The following is a 16,764-nucleotide window of genomic DNA, read 5'->3' as shown; positions in this document are numbered from 1 at the left end:
AAATAAAAAAAACATTTTTTTAATTTACTTTTCAAAGCCAAGTATAATTTTATAGACAATGAATGAATATGTAGATTTTAGATTTTTTTTCATGTCATTTTATGGCAATATATTTGATTTGAATATGAGATTAGGCTATGTGTTGTTGCAAGAAAAACATGAAATATTCTCAATAATATTTGTAAAAGAAAGGAAATGACTTGTTTCAATTAAGTATGGAGGAAAAAAAGATATAAAGCAAGGCAAGTAAACAAGCTAGTTGTTTATTACTATAACTCCTATAACTCATGTTGAATTACATTTTTGTTTAAATAAATAAATAAATAATATTTAAATCTGTAAACATATAATTATTAGCCCCCCTGTTTATTTTCTTATCCAATTTCTTTTTAACGTCGAGAAGATTTTTTCAACACGTTTCTAAATATAACAGTTTTATTAATTCATTTCTAATAACTGATTTATTTTATCTTTGCCATGATGACAGTAAATAATATTTGACTGGATATTTTTTCAAGACACTTCTATACAGCTTACAGTGACATTTAAAGGCTTAACTAAGTAGCTTAACTAGACAGGTTAGAGTAATTAGGCAAGTTATAATTGTATAACTATGGTTTGTTCTGAAGACTATCGAAAAAATTGTAGCTTAAAGAGGTAAATTTTGACCCTTTAAAGTATTTTTGAAAATTAAAAACTGCTTTTATTCTAGCCGAAATAAAACAAATAAGACTTTTTCCAGAAGAAACAATACTATCAGACATAATATAAAAATGTCCTTGCTCTGTTAAACATCATTTGTGAAATATTTAAAAAGGGAAAAAAATCACAGGGGCTAATAATTCTGACTTTTACTATCAATTATATATATGTATGTGTATATATATATATAATCAATTATATCTGTCACTGACAGAATTCCTAAATGATGGGTCAAACGTTGATAGTTCAACAGTGAGTTACATCAATTTTTGGAAAACAAACTAAATTTAAAAACTCTAAATCAAGCACTGTGATGCAAATTAGAGAAAGACACTGCAGGTTAATAAAGAAGAACAATTAACTAAAATAGTTATCAGCATACTTCACTAGTTGACTTATTACAGTAGGATGTTTAAAAAATAAAACCAAAAAAAAAATGTATTATTAGCAATTTTAAATATGGAAAAGAGACATAGTTTAATTAAATATGCACTAATTTGTATTCATTTTACAGTACAGCACGAAAACATGAACATTGGATGAAGTCTGGTTTAAGCATTGGTTAATAACTGGTTTCAAGGTTTACCGTGGTTTAAAAACATCAAGGTTTTAAACCGCTAACATTTTCTGTTATACCGTTCCAACGATATATGTATGTGTTTTTGTTTGTTCTTTTTTTATGTCTTTTTGTGACAATTTTATTTAGTTTGTTAGGGCAACAGAATCAGTCAATGATTTATTTTCATTGTTTAATCATATTTACTGTTCCAAATTATTTGAAATGTTTCTAAAAAATAAAATATATTGTGTTAAATGGGTAAAACAAATAATTGTTTTGTTACCCACATATTTTAAAGCAGTAATCACAATATCGTCAGAATCTTATACTGGCTCATGCCTTGTCAGGTTGAAAATTCTTTCTTTCTTTCTTTCTTTATTTTAGACGCACTATTAGAATCAAAGTTTTACAGAGGATATTTTGGGAATATCTTTTATCACTTTTATCACACAGAAAACAATGTGAACAGCCAGAAATAAATCATTTTCATATTAAAAAAATAATGATAAACAAAAACAAAGAAATGTTGTAGATGATTAAGAAAAATATATTGTTTAGGATGTTTGTAAAATAAACAGTGTTTAACTGTAATATGAACTGAAATTCACTCTAGGACACTTATGCAGTTTGTTACCGTTTTTTTAAAGCATTGTAAATACTGTATATTTTACATTAAATATATACAATATTGTAAATGCATATACAGCAAGTTAATCGGTGCTGCAAATGCTGTAATATTTTTGCTGTAATTGGCTCATACAGTAAATTACTGGCGAACTGCTGCCAGTAAGTAACTTTAGATTCTACAAGGAATTGTTAACAGTGTATACATGAACAAATCTCTTAAAAAAACCTTTAGAATACAGATTGAATAAAATGAAGTGGTGATGTATGACTCAATACAGGGGGAGAAAACTTATTTTGAGAAAATATCAATCCAAATCTAAAGGGTGACAACAGAAAAACTAATTATATTTCGCATATTCTTTTTCCATCAATTATAAATTGACAGGTGTATAAAAACCTGTGTTTTACCGCACATTTTACCAAACCCAGAATTTTAAGTGTTCTTACAAGCTTCAAGCATGGCTGTATCTTTAGCAGGTGTTGGATCAGATCTCATTCTGGAGGAGGTTGATTCTGAAGATGAAGCCCTGGCGAAGGACACGTCGTCACAACCTCAATCCCAACCGCAGACACCGTGGTCCCCAGAACAGTCACTTCCAGCAAGCGTGGCCACACTGTCACAGGCACACATTGAGCTGGAGGATGCGGAGACGCAGACCGCACGTTGGACACCGATGATCGAGAGCATCCGGAGGGAAGCCGAGGACACCGCCATACTGATCATGGAGGAACGGTAAGAGCTGGAGACCCACAGCGGACACCTGAAGATTTAACCATTGAAGTAAGTGTAAAAAAAAGGTTTTTTCCCTGTTTACAGATTGATACAGGAGCGTTTAGCAATGGCCCGGATGGCTGAAGAAGTGGCGCGGCACACGGCGGAGTTGGCTGTGAGAGAGCTGGCACAGGCCCGCTTCTGCATTCAGACCATTGCGGAGGAACCCGAAGATGTTGATCAAGAGTAATTCATGCAAAATCAGACAAACAACAAAAAACATTTTAAAAACTAATTCTAGTTCTTTGGAAAAATATTAAGAGAGCATTTGTAGATTTCCATTATTTTTCTGGATTTATGATTTATAGTTATTAAAATATTAAATTCTATAAATTCATCTTTATTTTATAGCGCTTCTACAATGTAGATTGTGTCAAAGCAGCTAAACATTCTGGTAAATTAAAACTGCTTCAGTCCAGTTTTCAGAGTTAAAGTTCAATTTAGTTCAGTTCAGTGTGCTTTTATTTCACTCCTGAAAGTCTAAACACTGAAGAAACAATTCAAAATATTATTTTGGTTTTTCTCTCTTCTTTAGTACTGACAATAATTCTTCCAGATTTGAAATACAAATTTCATTTTGTTTAAATTACTGAAAGTTTTTTTTTTTTTTTTTGTAAAAAACTTGTTTTAGACAACACAATGCCATGGTCTTAACTTCACAAGAGTATTTGGTCGAATAATCCTCATTTTAAATCACAGCAAAAGAAAGCATTTGTATTTTCTGGCTAATTGAAACATTTCCATAAACATTTCTAAATAATTGTCATTTTAACAGTTTGAAATTTGCATGAAATTTTTAGAATAAATTGTGTATCAACATTTTACTCAAGCTTAATGAATCCAGTAAGTCTGAGAATCTGAGAGGAACAAAAAATAATAATAATAATTTTCAGAAATTTACAGAAACTTTCAAGTGGTCTCTTTTTTTCCCATTCTGTGCCAAGAAATATTAAGGCCCACTATTTTAATAATAAGATATTTTTATAAGATTATATTTTATATATTATAAAAATATTGTTATAATATTATTAATATATTCATGTTTCTAGAATAGTGTACATTTACTTATATGTATATAATGTTACAAATAATCATTTGATAATTTGTTTATTATTAAATTATTATTATTATTGATTAAATATTTTTAAAATATATTATAAGATTTATTGAGAATTTATTTTATCATTATGTATTATCATTATATAATAATGTATTCAAATATTTGTAAAATATAAGATTATTATATATGTATACACATATAAAATATTTAGTTGAAATCAGAATGGTTAGCCCCCCTTTGAATTTATTTTTCTTTAATGTTTAACAGAGCAAGGAAAATTTCACAGTATGTCTGATAATATTTTTTATTCTGGAGAAAGTCTTATTTGTTTTATTTTGGCTAGAATAAAAGCAGTTTTTATTTTTTTTTTTAATAAACATTTAAGGGTCAAAATGATTAGCCCCTTTAAGCTATATTTTTTTCGATAGTCTACAGAACAAACCATCGATATACAATAACTTGCCTAAAACCCTAACCTGCCTAGTTAACCTAATTACCCTAGTTAAGCCTTTAAATGTCACTTTAAGCTGTATAGAAGTGTCTTTAAAAATATCTAATAAAATATTATTTACTGTCATCATAGCAAAGATAAAATAAATCGGTTATTAAAGATGAGTTATTAAAACTATTATGTTTAGAAATGTGTTGAAAAAAATCTCTGTTAAACAGAAATTGGGGAAAATATAAATGGGGGCTAATTATTCAGGGGGCTGATAATTCTGACTTCAACTGTGTATATATATGCAATTTCTAAGCAACATTTGTTAGGATTTAAAATATATATATATAAAAATAATATTTCTAATTATAAGTTGTTGTTTTTTTTTTAGTGTTTAGATATTTTGTTTCTATATGCAGTGAAATGTATATATATATTACTTCCTAGAGGCCCTCTCAGTCCATCTTTATCATTTCCAGTGACCAATATTTCACCCCACTATTAATTGTTTGATAGTATCCTTGATTTACAAACAAAAATTTTGTTAACTTTTTTGCCACAGACTGCAAGTGCTCCAGGAAGAGGAGAGTGAAGTCGAAGCCATACAGAATCAAATTAAAGAGTAAGACATCTGACAATATTAAATATGATTACAAATAAACCAGCAATAACTAGCAAATGTAAATTTAAGCTGATCGCAGTAGTCTAAAATACCAAATGACACTTCAAGTATAGTGTCTAGTCTCTGTGTTTGTAGATCTGCGTTTGTTTATACAACCACACATAACTACAATACCCACAATCCATGCCCACTGCTTAATATTTAAATTGTTTTCAATTTCCTAGCAAACGCATTATGGCAAGCCAATTTAACATTTCAACTGTTGTTAAAATGTACTTTAAGTTACTAGACTTACTTTTTTTTTTAAATACTAGTGTCTTTTCCATTGAGTATTATTGTTATTTGTTGGATACTAGAACTTATTTATTGGGAAGTAGCTTCTTTTTAAAATATACTAGGCTACATATTCGTCTTTATATACTAGTTCCTATTTATAAAATACTAGTACTCATTCTTTATATTTTATTATATATATATATATATATATATATATATATATATATATATATATATATATATATATATATATATTATTGGCACTTTTCGTAAAGAAGAGTAGGGGTGTAACCCCGGTGTGCTGGCCAAAGTCCGTCAATCGGCTCTTACCCATCATGGCCTTCCAATCTCCCCCATCCACCGAATTGGCTCTATCACTGTCTCTCCACTCCCCCAATAGCTGGTGTGTGGTGAGTGCGCTGGCGCCATTGTCCTGTGGCTGCCGTCGCATCATCCAAGTGGATGCTGCACAGTGGTGGTGGTGGTGTGGACAGACCACCCCTCATGATTGTGACACGCTTTGGGTGTATGGCCATACACAATAAAAAATGCCCTATATAAATACACATTACATAACATATACTAGTACTTATTTATGACATACATACTACCATTATTTTGGATGCTATGTTTATAAGATGCTAGTACTTCTCCATTAAATAGTATTTATTGCACTAATGACTATTATTCTACTGTTACTAGAAACAAATGTTTACCAAGTTTTGACAGTGTATGTTCATATTGTTCCTACACTGTCAAAAAATCCTTGCTGCCTAAATCTATTAGTTGAATCAATGAACTTTCAGATCAGAACTGACTAAAAATATAAAGTTAAGCTTTGTATTACTTAAAAAATGTAGTTAAAACCTGTTTATCATTTTAAAATAAGTTAAAGCAACAAAAAAATAATTGTTGACATTTTTTTTACAGTCTATTGCTTATTTTTATATATTAGTAGGTATTCTTCAGGCACTAGTGTATTTGTTATTAATGCAGGACTTATTATTACATACTAGTGGTAATTACAGTCATTAGTCTTTATCTTATAGTCTTTATTCATTAAATAAATATTAGTTCTCAAATGTAGCTTCTAGTATGTATCGATTAGCTGCTAGTACTTATTAATATATTGTAGCAAATTCCCTTTCAGTTTTTAAAGATTAGTCAAGTACTTGTATCATTTTAAGTTTTGCTGATCTGCTGATTATTCACCATTATTGCCTTTAATCACTTTATGAAAATATTTGTGGAAAATTCCTCCCTCCTGTGGTTTCTTAACAATCATGCATTTAGCATACAGTAAGAACATTATTGGTCATGTAAAAATACTCACTTGTATTATGTGGTGTATGAGTTGTTTTGTCATTATACCCTTAGGTGCTTTTTTTTTCTTTTACCTTCTCACCAACGGAAATAACAACATCACAAGATTCAGTGTAAATAATATGCACTGTCCAAGAACATATGACAGTAGGAACATGTGATATTTGGGTAAAAGGTTAACTGTAAAAACACATATATTCATGAATCGATAAAATACACATCAAATTTATTACAGTTAGATTTTTATATAAAATCTCTGACTCTGGAAACAAACCCTTGTTTAATGTTGCATGGATGAACTTGTGGGAGAAGCCAAAAAATACATTGTATGAGTCAAAATGATAGATTTTAATGTTAAACCAAAAATCATTTGAATGTTAAGTAAAGATCATGCTCTGTGAAGACATTCAGTAAAATTTCTACCGTAAATACATTAAAACTTGATTTTTGAATAGTAATATGCAAAGAGGGTATTTTAACAAAAATACAATGGTTATTATTTTGTTAGCGCACATTGTTATACTTTAGATGAACTAATCCGTGCAAAAATGTTTGTTTTTGGTAATCTTTGATCAAACTGTTCATTTGCTTCCATGTTTGGAGTGGAGCTCCTTCTCTGTTGACATAAGCGTGTTGTGCACCAGCCTTTACATGTTTGTCATTGCAATGTTGTCTATACATTACCAAAATTTGGATTTCACATGGACTTTAAAGTCGGCATGAAATCAAAATGCACGCTTTTTCTTATTTTTCTATGCACATAGTTGTGCTATTTATAAACAATGTATCTGTGCACGTCATTATTTTGTTTCAATTAATTTACCCTCATAATCTTTAATTAAATAATTTTAACCATCCCTTACCTCTCAAAAGGATTTTTTTGCGTGTCGTATCTGCCCTACTTTTGTCCATTTATCAATCTTCCTCTATTTGATTAGCTCGGCCTATCTCCCGCTAATCCAATCAGTTCTAAACAGTTAAATCGTGCACCACTCCACATATTCTTTTTTTAATTTCCAGGAGTTTAAACTGGATGTACACAGGGGTGTTGCTAGACATAAAGCTATACTGTGGCAAAATCTGTCTTATAGGCAGGGGCGGACTGGCCATAGGGAGTACCGGGACATTTCCATCTGGCCTGCCATCGTGATTCTGGCTTGCCGTTCTGGACCATTCACTTTTCCCGGTTGAAAATGCTGTCCCAATCCGCCCCTGCTTACAGGTGCCATCCTTAATGTTAGTCAAAATAAAATCACCGTCATATTATTTTAACTTTAGTTTTACCTGTGCCGACACCTGCACAAAAGGCTGTTACATTGGTTTCACAATGTATGAGCGGCGTGTGACCAGCACGCTGTTCTCGGCGTGCGTGGATGTTCATCACAATTGACTGAGTGGGAGTAAGACAAATCATTTTGTTTTACAATCCTATTTGCTGAAATAACAAATTAAAAACTTAACAATTGCATTATTAAGACTTTCAGTAAAAATGGAAAAAATGTGTGAGAGTGATGACGGTAGCCAGAGCAGAGAATAACGTCAAATTTACTCTCAGTCCCATAGACGCTGCATTAGAAACACCTTGCATAAGCGGTAATTATTTTTTTTGTAATTTGATGCCAAGATGATATAATACATTCATAAATGTATATAAATGTTCATACGTTTTAAAAAAAATCAAAATATTACAAACTCTCAAGGATTTAAGATTATGATGATAGTTAAACGCCCATAACAGGTTTGTGAAAATGGTCTACACTCTGCATGGTTATATGGACAACCTTAACCTCCCTTTCATACGACTTTAAACGTTAAACTGGCTTGCCACACAGGTACAGCATCTCATCCCATCGCTATAGTAACTAATCGCGCCTCAGATGCTTGTTTTCTGTCTCGTCTCTATGAACGGTGGCGCAGATTCTTCACTTCTAAAATGCACGTGTATTTCCTTATAATTAATCGCCTCGAATACATCATGAACTTTATATCGCATTAATGTATGAACAAGCGACACAAATATGGATGGATAAGGACGCTGAACCACCTGTTGCGCTAAGAAAACGCGACTGACGTTGAAGTAAGTTACTATAATAACACGATGACAACGCTAGCGTGTAGCTTTCGTTTAGTGGTATCTTCAAATGCATATACTGAATGACCACGCAATTTCTAGGAGATATAAGAAATGAAAACAAGCATATGCTAATTGTTGTTCCACGAAGCGAGAATTCTGCTTATGCGTTTGTATTAATAGCTGACACAGATGTGCTAGTTGCGATTAGCCTGTTGTTTATATAACAGCTGATTGTCTGCGTCATGCTGTGTGAATCCACAGGTGTCAGTTACCTTCAGTTAAAGAGTTTGTTCCAGAAGGACCGGAGGAAGAAGCTGTACAGCCTGCTTTCACAACTGAAACCCCTGTGGAGGAGTTCAAACCTGTAGAGGAGGAAGCAGAGGCTGAATCTGAACCTGAAGAGCTTCATGAGGAGGAAGAGGAGCACAGGGACTCCAGCGAGGCTGAAGAAGAACCAGACCCCATCACTAATCAACCTCAGTCTGTTACCTGCAGCTGTGATTTACGAAGTGTATCAGAGGTAGTTTGATTATACTGTCCATCATCTAGCATGCTGACGATTCTGCAGGATGTCATTGAAAGGATAGTTCAGCCAAAAATTAAAATTCAGTTATAATTTACTTGCTCTTGTTTAAAACCTTTCTGAGTAACTTTCGTTTGTTAAACACAAAAGAATATGTTTTGGAAAATGTTGGTAAACAGTCACCGTTGACCTCCATATAGCTGCAAAATTTCATTTTTTGATGACTGTCCATTTAAATTGTGCATAAAACTTCACATTGTTTAACTTATTTAATATTAATTTTAATCCACAGCCTCAGCAAATAGCCCTGAGTTTGTTCATAACAGTCTGAAGCACAAGCTTCTTGGTGCATAATGACATTCAGATTTTTGTGTGTGCTTAATTGGTTCTGAGGATGAATTGTTAGCAGTTTAAATTCTAATAATAACAAATTATTAGCAATTTAACCTTTTTTGGTGAACTATCCCTTTAAAATCTCATGTATCTTCGAATGCACCAAGCACCGAAACTCCCTCTGGAGTTGCACTGAACTAAGTACACTGTGCTCACAAGCATTGAGCAGCAGTCATCATATTTGTCCCTTATGTTTGTGCTGCTTTTTGCTTGTCTGTGGGACAATGTTTGATATAAATATCTTACATTTCGTTTATGTGCGTTATGTAGGTTGAGAGTGCGGCTGATGAAGAGGAAAGTGTTGGTGAGTGTTTATCTCATCTTTCACGTCTTTCAGAAGTGATCATGTAAAGATTTTGATCAGAACACTGTAAAAAGTCGCAACACAACATAACATTTATTCCACATTCTTATTACTTAGTGTGTAAGTGTTTATGAATTTGGTGTCTTGGAGTTTTTCACTTTTAATGCTTAAATATTATGTTAAATATTGTATGTTATAATTGAAACCTTTAAATAAAAAATATAGTCTATAAACAGTCATGTAAAAAATTACACCATATGAAAGCCTGGGTATTTTTTAAGGTTTTTTAATATATGGATATTTAATCAGAATTTTAACAAAACAGATATATTAACGTAACTAAACAATTAAAACAAACTAAAAAAAATTTTTTAAGATTTAAATCTACAAATATGCATATGCTAACTGAGGAAAAAGTTAGGACACCTTAAATTTATTCACACTTAAAATGGCTCAAATTACAGACCGGTGTACCTAAACCTCTGAAATTTATTATTTCAAAATATTTTGAAATGAGTTTTTCCACTGTCCGTAAGATAATCTACAAGGTCTGGTCTATGCTAAAAGAGGTCTTCAAAAACCCTACACTGTCTTTATGGGGCCTACCATAGACTCTGGCTACTGCTTGAGGGACATGTAAGACCATCTGTCTCATGCAATATGACAAAGACCTAAAACATACTAGTAAATCAACCAAGGACTGGCTGAAAACTAAGAAATAGAGAGTCCTGAAATGGCCAAGTCAAAGCCCAGACCTTAAGCCCATTGAGATGCTGTGGGGTGAGTTGAAAGGAGCTGTACTTGCAAGAAACCCCTTGAGCATCTCGCAGCTAAAATAATTCTGCATTGAAGAGTGAGCTACACTTTCCTCAGACCGATGTCAGACTGGTAGATGGCTACAAGAAACGTCTCACTGCAGTTATAACTAACTTTTTCCTCAGTTAGAATATGCAGTTTTATAAAATTGCATTTAGAGAAGATCTGTTTTAGTTGTTTCGTTATGTTCCCTTAATTTTTTAGCTTTGTTAGAACTGAGATTAAACGACCATATATTAAAAAACCTTACAAAATTCCCAGGCTTTCATAGGGTGTCCTCATTTTTTCACATGATTGTATATATACTCAACTTATATATACCCAACTATATATTCAACATTTTTTACAACATGTAAAGCACAACATTAAAAAAATTTTAAGCAAATTTTGATGCATTTTGAAGCAAAAAAATCTATAAATATCAGACAAAAAGACAAAGGTACAAAATTGTGAGTTTAATGGGTTTATTAGGAAAGAGAACAATTTCATGAAGCACTGTGAAATAAATGAAAAATAGAAAACTTTTAGTTTTTGGTTGCATCTGTAGAAACAATACATTTCACATTTATTGCAAAGTGTATACACATGCATTTTGAGAGCAAAGATTAACCAACTTGATTGTGTAATTTGCGGTGCTTCATGAAAAAGCGTGGTGCTATAGATAACTTTTAAATGCTTTCCTTGCTGATTGGTTACATTTTATATACAGCATTATGGATAATGTTGTTTTTATGCATAAATTCTACTTTTAGACATGATTGTTTTAAAAGAAACTGAACTGATTCAATCAGATGGCTTTTTAAAAAAGCAAATACTATTCGCTATTGTTAAAACTCACTTTCCATATGGCAAAAATGAATGGCTCTGTTATTAAGATAGAATTTGATTGACTGTGTACTGTTCTCCACACAGTCCCTTCCAGATGTAATGCGCTGAAGAGCTGTTGCTTGCGTATACCATTTGCGCAACAAGCCCTGGACAACTTCAACCAGTTCCTGATAGACATTGAAGTCACCTTGCCCACAGTGCCTTCCATGCCCAGTCTCCCCCCTGTTGTAACTCAGATAATCGAACAGCTGCCTCCGCTCCCTCCACAGCTAGCACAGCTGCAGCAACAGATCTCTCAGCTGCCTCAACAAATTTCCCAACAATTCTCCAAAATCACCCCAGAATTCCCAAGTAGTGCTTCTCAGATTCCTGGCTTCCCCGTGCAGTTATCCAACCTCTCTCAACAGCTGTCCAACATTCCACAACAAATATCTAACCTTCCACAAAAGTTGTCCAACCTTCCACAAGGACTTCCACAGTTTTCCATCCTTCCCCAACAGATCTCCAATATTCCACAACAACTCTCCAGCATTCCACAGAAAATTTCCAGCATCCCGCAGTACACCCAACAGTGCTACACTAACCTCCGGAGCCGTCTCAACATACTTAAGCCAGATCAAGATGCCGAAGGATCAACCACAGAGCAGTAGGGATCTGGAGTTGGACCATCTTGTCCGGCAGTCCCCACTCTATTCCCCTCGTACCCCTTCACCTTCTTCCCCAAGCTCCATCCTAGACTTGCCCAATGTGCCCACTTACCCCCGTCTGCCACCCATCGCTCCTTCACGCCAGTTATCAAGCGTCTCCAACACAGCCTTCCAAACTGAGGACAATCCCACCTCTGCTAGACCTTCAGGTGATCCACTCTGTTGCCTTTTTCTCTTAGATTAGATAGTGCTATGCTTTGCTGTGCTATGCCTTGCTGCCAATGTGACTTGTAGTATCCTAAGTGACCTCTTAATGTACCAACCAATGACCTCAAACTCTAAGGTTCATTTAACCTGCAAGGTAAGCGTGTAAGAAGGTGTTACTGTCTGCAAGTATTGAGGTTTCTTTGAAGTTGCTTTATCGAGTATCGTCTAATCTCCAGTGAGCTCCAGACTGAGTGTGCATCCAGCAGTGAATGTGGAAGATGTTGATTCCGAGCTAGGAAAAGGAGGAAGAAGGTCTCGCCCCATTCCCCCAATTATAAACCTGCAAGACACCAACCTCAAAACCCTCACTGTGCCTGGTGCCCGTAAAGCCAGTCGGACTAGGTAAATATCGTCTTTGGCTCTTACCAATAGCCTAGTGGTTAAGTGCGCCAACATATAGCACTGATAGCGACCTCAAGATCGATTCCCGGCTTTGTTTACCTTTCTCCTCTCTCTGCTCCCAATGCTTTCTTGTCTGTAACCTCCACTGTCCTATCCCAATTAAAGGTGAGAAACCCCTAAAAAATATAATTATCAGTGCAGTAATGTATAAAGAGCAACTTGCATAAGTAATTTCAAACCAAGCAGTTTCTGTTGGTCAGAATTTACATGACATTTACTTGACCAACCATAGAGCTGTGATGTGGTAAATAATAATAATTCCATACATTTATATAGCACTTTTCTGGACACTTAAAAATGTGGAAAGTGGGAAAATTTGGCCGGGAAAACCAGGTTGAACCCTTACTCTTTTTCGAAGGACATCCTGGGATTTTTAATGACCTCAGAGTCAGGATCTCATTTTAACTTCTCATTCAAAGTAAGGCACTCATTGAGCAGCATAGAGTCGCCTTCACTATACTGGGGCATTAGGACCCACATGGACCACAGGTAGAGCACCCCCTGCTGGGCTCTCTAACACCACTTCTGGCAACAACCTAGCTTCTCATGTCATCTCCCATCCAGGTACTAACCGGGTGCAGCCCTGCTTAGCTTCAGTGGGCGACAATGTGAGAGTTGCAGAGAGCTAGCTGCCATTATGCCTGCTATTATAAACTCTAATACTAATAATAATAATGATGATGATGATAACAATAATAAATACTTAGACATGAAATAGGCACGAGTTTGTATATTAACAGAAAACTTCCATGTAATGGGAGAATCTGTTCAAACCTTGTGTGCTGGACTCATCAAATCAATGTTATTTTAATATATTTATATTAATTATCACTTAAATATGCAAGTCTGATTGTTGCAGTGTGGAAATGAAACAAATTAATTTAGGGTTGGCAGAGAGAGTTAGTGAACGAGCTGAACTACAATCAATATAAAACATTTTAACTTTTTGTTTTGTTTTTTTGGTATGTTGTCTCAGCACACACACAACCTTATGCAGAGACAGAAAACCACAGACAATTTGGACCAAGATGTAAGATACTTTAAATCAGTGCATGTCAGGACTCATCACAAACCAGTCCATCCATATTCTCCACTCCATATTTTACATTTGTGTGCATATTGTAAAGGGGCAATATGTAGAAATCAGAAACCCTTGTTAATTAGTGACACCAGTGGCCATTAATTGAACTGCAGTTAGCAAGTTATTTTGTGCTTTCATGAGCATGTAACACACAACTGAATTTGATTCAGTGACTCACAATACACTCACAGCAAAGAATTTTTAACATTATTTGATTGGACATAAAAAAAAAACTGGTACAAAAAAATTTCTTTAAAAAATGAATCTACAGGCTGTCATAGATAGCCTAGAAATCTGGTAAATGTAATTTTTTTGTAAAGTTTTGTTAAAAGTTTTATTACATATTGACTCCTAAAAAGGTAAGTAACACATGACAGTTCTTGCATATAGTCCCTTTAAATGTGTATGTGAAGAGTTTACTCATTACCTTATATCATTAACTTCATTTTGTAACTTGTGCTACATTTATGATTCCAGTCTTGTAAATCTTTATAATAACTTTCTCTTGTCTTCCTCTTACAGCAAGAGGCTTTACTCACAAGATGATGAGGAAGAGGAAGAGTTAGATACTGCAGTTCGTGCCTGGCCAAGCCAGAGTAGCATCTCAAGCGCAGATGATGGGTAATAAACATTCAGTTTTAATGCAATATAATAACAAAACAGAGCATAATATCAAATGATAGACTTTTTATTTTGCCCATACCATATTTATTGTCATATTGTACAGCCCTATGTAAAATGTGCATGAATGGAAATAAATTAATATTGCTTTATTATATTCTGTGAAATATATATGTATATATAATTATATAATATATATATATATAATTATAGGATTGTTTTGTTTTTGTCTTATTAAGGCTTAATCAGCGGCCAGCATCTTCCGCAAGCCAGGCTAGTACCGTAGTAAACGAGAGGTTACAGGAGCTGGTCAAGCTTTTTAAAGAGAGAACGGAGCGGGTCAAAGAAAAACTAATTGATCCAGACAATTCAGATGATGACACACCACCTGCCAGTAAGTCAAAAAAAAATAAAAAAACACTAACCATTGATTATTGATATCATTAGTGAGCCATAAAATGCAAATCATAAAACTACCAGCACTTGGAGGGGTAAAAATTTTTTTTTACAACTAAAACCAAATTAAAACCTGCTTATGACATTACATAGAGGGCTTATAAAGTAAAACCAGCTGTTCTCTTTAGAATGCAACTGACCGGGTAAGCTCATGTAAGTTGTATTGTACATTACAGTACAATTAACCTCACACTACCTTCTTGAACAAATTGTGTGAGCTCAGTTTGCATCAGCACATACAACATTATGTATACTGTAAATAAGTGAAATTTGATGAGAATCTTTGATGCTTGACAAAAGCACCTGAATTGTCATACTGCTAGCGTGCCCTGGTATGTTCGCATGAATAAGCATTTTACAAGCATGTTTCTAGGATGAATTGGCATGTTGTTATAATTTATTTAAACATGAATTGGCAGATTGGTAACATGTTGGTTACCAATAACAGTGTGGTGGTTGAAGCATAAAATGTTCTATAATTTTATAGAATTTCAGTTTGTTGTTTTTAGTTTCTTAGTTTCTTTTAGCACAGAACAAATTTGCATTACCTATATATGATTTTTTGACTAAATTCCCTTTAGCCATTGACCCAAGTTGATTCAAATAAAAAATAAATAAATAAATTTAAAAAAGTAATAAACAAATGCTAAGATGTTCTGTAGCATCATTTGTTTACAGATACCACCTGTTGTGTATGTATTTTTTATGTCATAAATAATTCAATTAAATTCTTATGTATGCATATTTTAAGAATAACTAAGAATAATATTTTTGAGACTTACTATAATTTCAAAGTTTACATACTTGTTATTTTTATTATTTTTTTCTGAACAGCCCCATCTAAGCAGGCTCCAGCTCCTCCTCCCGAACCTCCAGCAGAGCAGAAAGCAGAGCAGGAGGCGCCCGAGGCCCCAGCCGAGAAAGAAGAGGAGAAAATAAAGTTCCTATGCTTTAAAGTGAAACCTCAGTCTAGAATTGGCCGGCTTCTGCGCTACCGTTTTCCAGCCAGCATCGACCCCTTTACTAGTGAGCATTCCTCCAGTCTCCTCTCTTTTCACTATAATCCTGTAGACTCATTTACCTACAACTCTCTACATTTCAGCTTTCTTGGCATACTCATACTCACACTCATAAATCCCATCAGTTACTCATTTTCCTTCTTTCTTGGTTCTTTTCTTACACTTTTCTTACACTTTTTTCTAAGTGAAAGATAACATTTCTCTCTTTTTTATTTTTGCAATTCTCAGAAAACAGAGTTGAAAGATAGAATTGCAAAGTTGGACGATATACATTTATGGGAAAAACTGAGAAAAAAAAGTTTTGTAACTTCTCCCTCCCATTTCGGGGCTCTCTTACACTGACTACGTTTACATGGACACCGGTAATCAAATTGTTTGCCTTAATCTTAATAAGACAATAATATTTTTAAGGTGTTTACATGAGTTGCTTTTTGAATGTTCCTTTCTGATCCAGTTTTTCATGTTATAGCACATAATTCGATTAACGTCATTGCGTCAGCACACTATCCACGTTTCCTCCATAGTTATATGTAATTTCGGGTGTTTCATTTTTAATTTTTTGACTTTAACAACAGCAGTTCGGCACTTTCACTTTCATTCAGGAATATTTCATGCATGCCCCCCGTGACAAGAAAGATATTGGATGCGAGTATGAACTGCTGGAAGAGTGTAGTTTTAATGGAATTTGATACCGCATGCCGTATGAGAAAAAAAAATTCAGCATTTCACAGTGTATCTATCTGTGGTCTTTAGTGTCAAACAGCCGTGTGCGTATATAAAATCCTGTCGCAAAATGTGGCCAAAATTCTACATGGCGTTAATAGTTTGATTGCTGTGTTTACATGTCTGTACTGTACTTCAATAATGCGACTAAAATCGGCATACTACACGTCTTAATCTGAATTCTGTTTTCGATTATGACCTTAATTAAATAAATTAATCAAAAACCGCTG

General features: G+C 33.8%; 1 protein-coding gene and 1 long non-coding RNA gene across 27 annotated transcripts in view; one reads left to right on the top strand and one right to left on the bottom strand.

Annotated features, from left to right (window-relative positions):
* Positions 1-16,764, top strand: part of LOC141380945 (cyclic nucleotide-gated channel beta-1) — a 48,428-nt gene that overhangs the window by 16,226 nt on the left and 15,438 nt on the right. For 12 of the 26 annotated variants that reach the window (XR_015526387.1, XR_015526397.1, XR_015526395.1 and 9 more), the window contains 10 exons: positions 2,366-2,621; positions 2,706-2,846; positions 4,722-4,781; positions 8,716-8,974; positions 9,641-9,674; positions 11,403-12,326; positions 12,409-12,574; positions 14,238-14,336; positions 14,576-14,730; positions 15,627-15,818. Coding sequence is in view for 2 of the 26 variants with exons in the window: in XM_087312050.1 (XP_087168176.1) it covers positions 11,940-12,174; positions 12,409-12,574; positions 14,238-14,336; positions 14,576-14,730; positions 15,627-15,818 (847 nt within the window). In the remaining 24 variants the exon portion in view is untranslated. Of the gene's footprint in view, positions 1-2,362; positions 2,622-2,705; positions 2,847-4,721; positions 4,782-8,255; positions 8,458-8,715; positions 8,975-9,640; positions 9,675-11,402; positions 12,327-12,408; positions 12,575-13,610; positions 13,665-14,237; positions 14,337-14,575; positions 14,731-15,626; positions 15,819-16,764 lie in introns of those variants that run through there. The other 14 variants (XR_015526386.1, XR_015526396.1, XR_015526388.1 and 11 more) reach the window with 5 other exon arrangements.
* On the bottom strand, positions 1,791-8,967 carry LOC147830858 (uncharacterized). The gene is made up of 2 exons (XR_015526412.1): positions 8,727-8,967; positions 1,791-2,649 (listed from the first exon to the last, which is right to left on the bottom strand). It is a non-coding gene; the product is annotated as an uncharacterized LOC147830858 (long non-coding RNA).

Source organism: Danio rerio, chromosome 25 (assembly GCF_052040795.2).
Source record: "Danio rerio strain M-AB ecotype USA chromosome 25, GRCz13ab, whole genome shotgun sequence".
Lineage (NCBI taxonomy): Eukaryota > Metazoa > Chordata > Actinopteri > Cypriniformes > Danionidae > Danio > Danio rerio.
The sequence above is the reverse complement of the archived record's forward strand: the minus strand, read 5'-3'. Positions and strand labels throughout refer to the sequence as shown.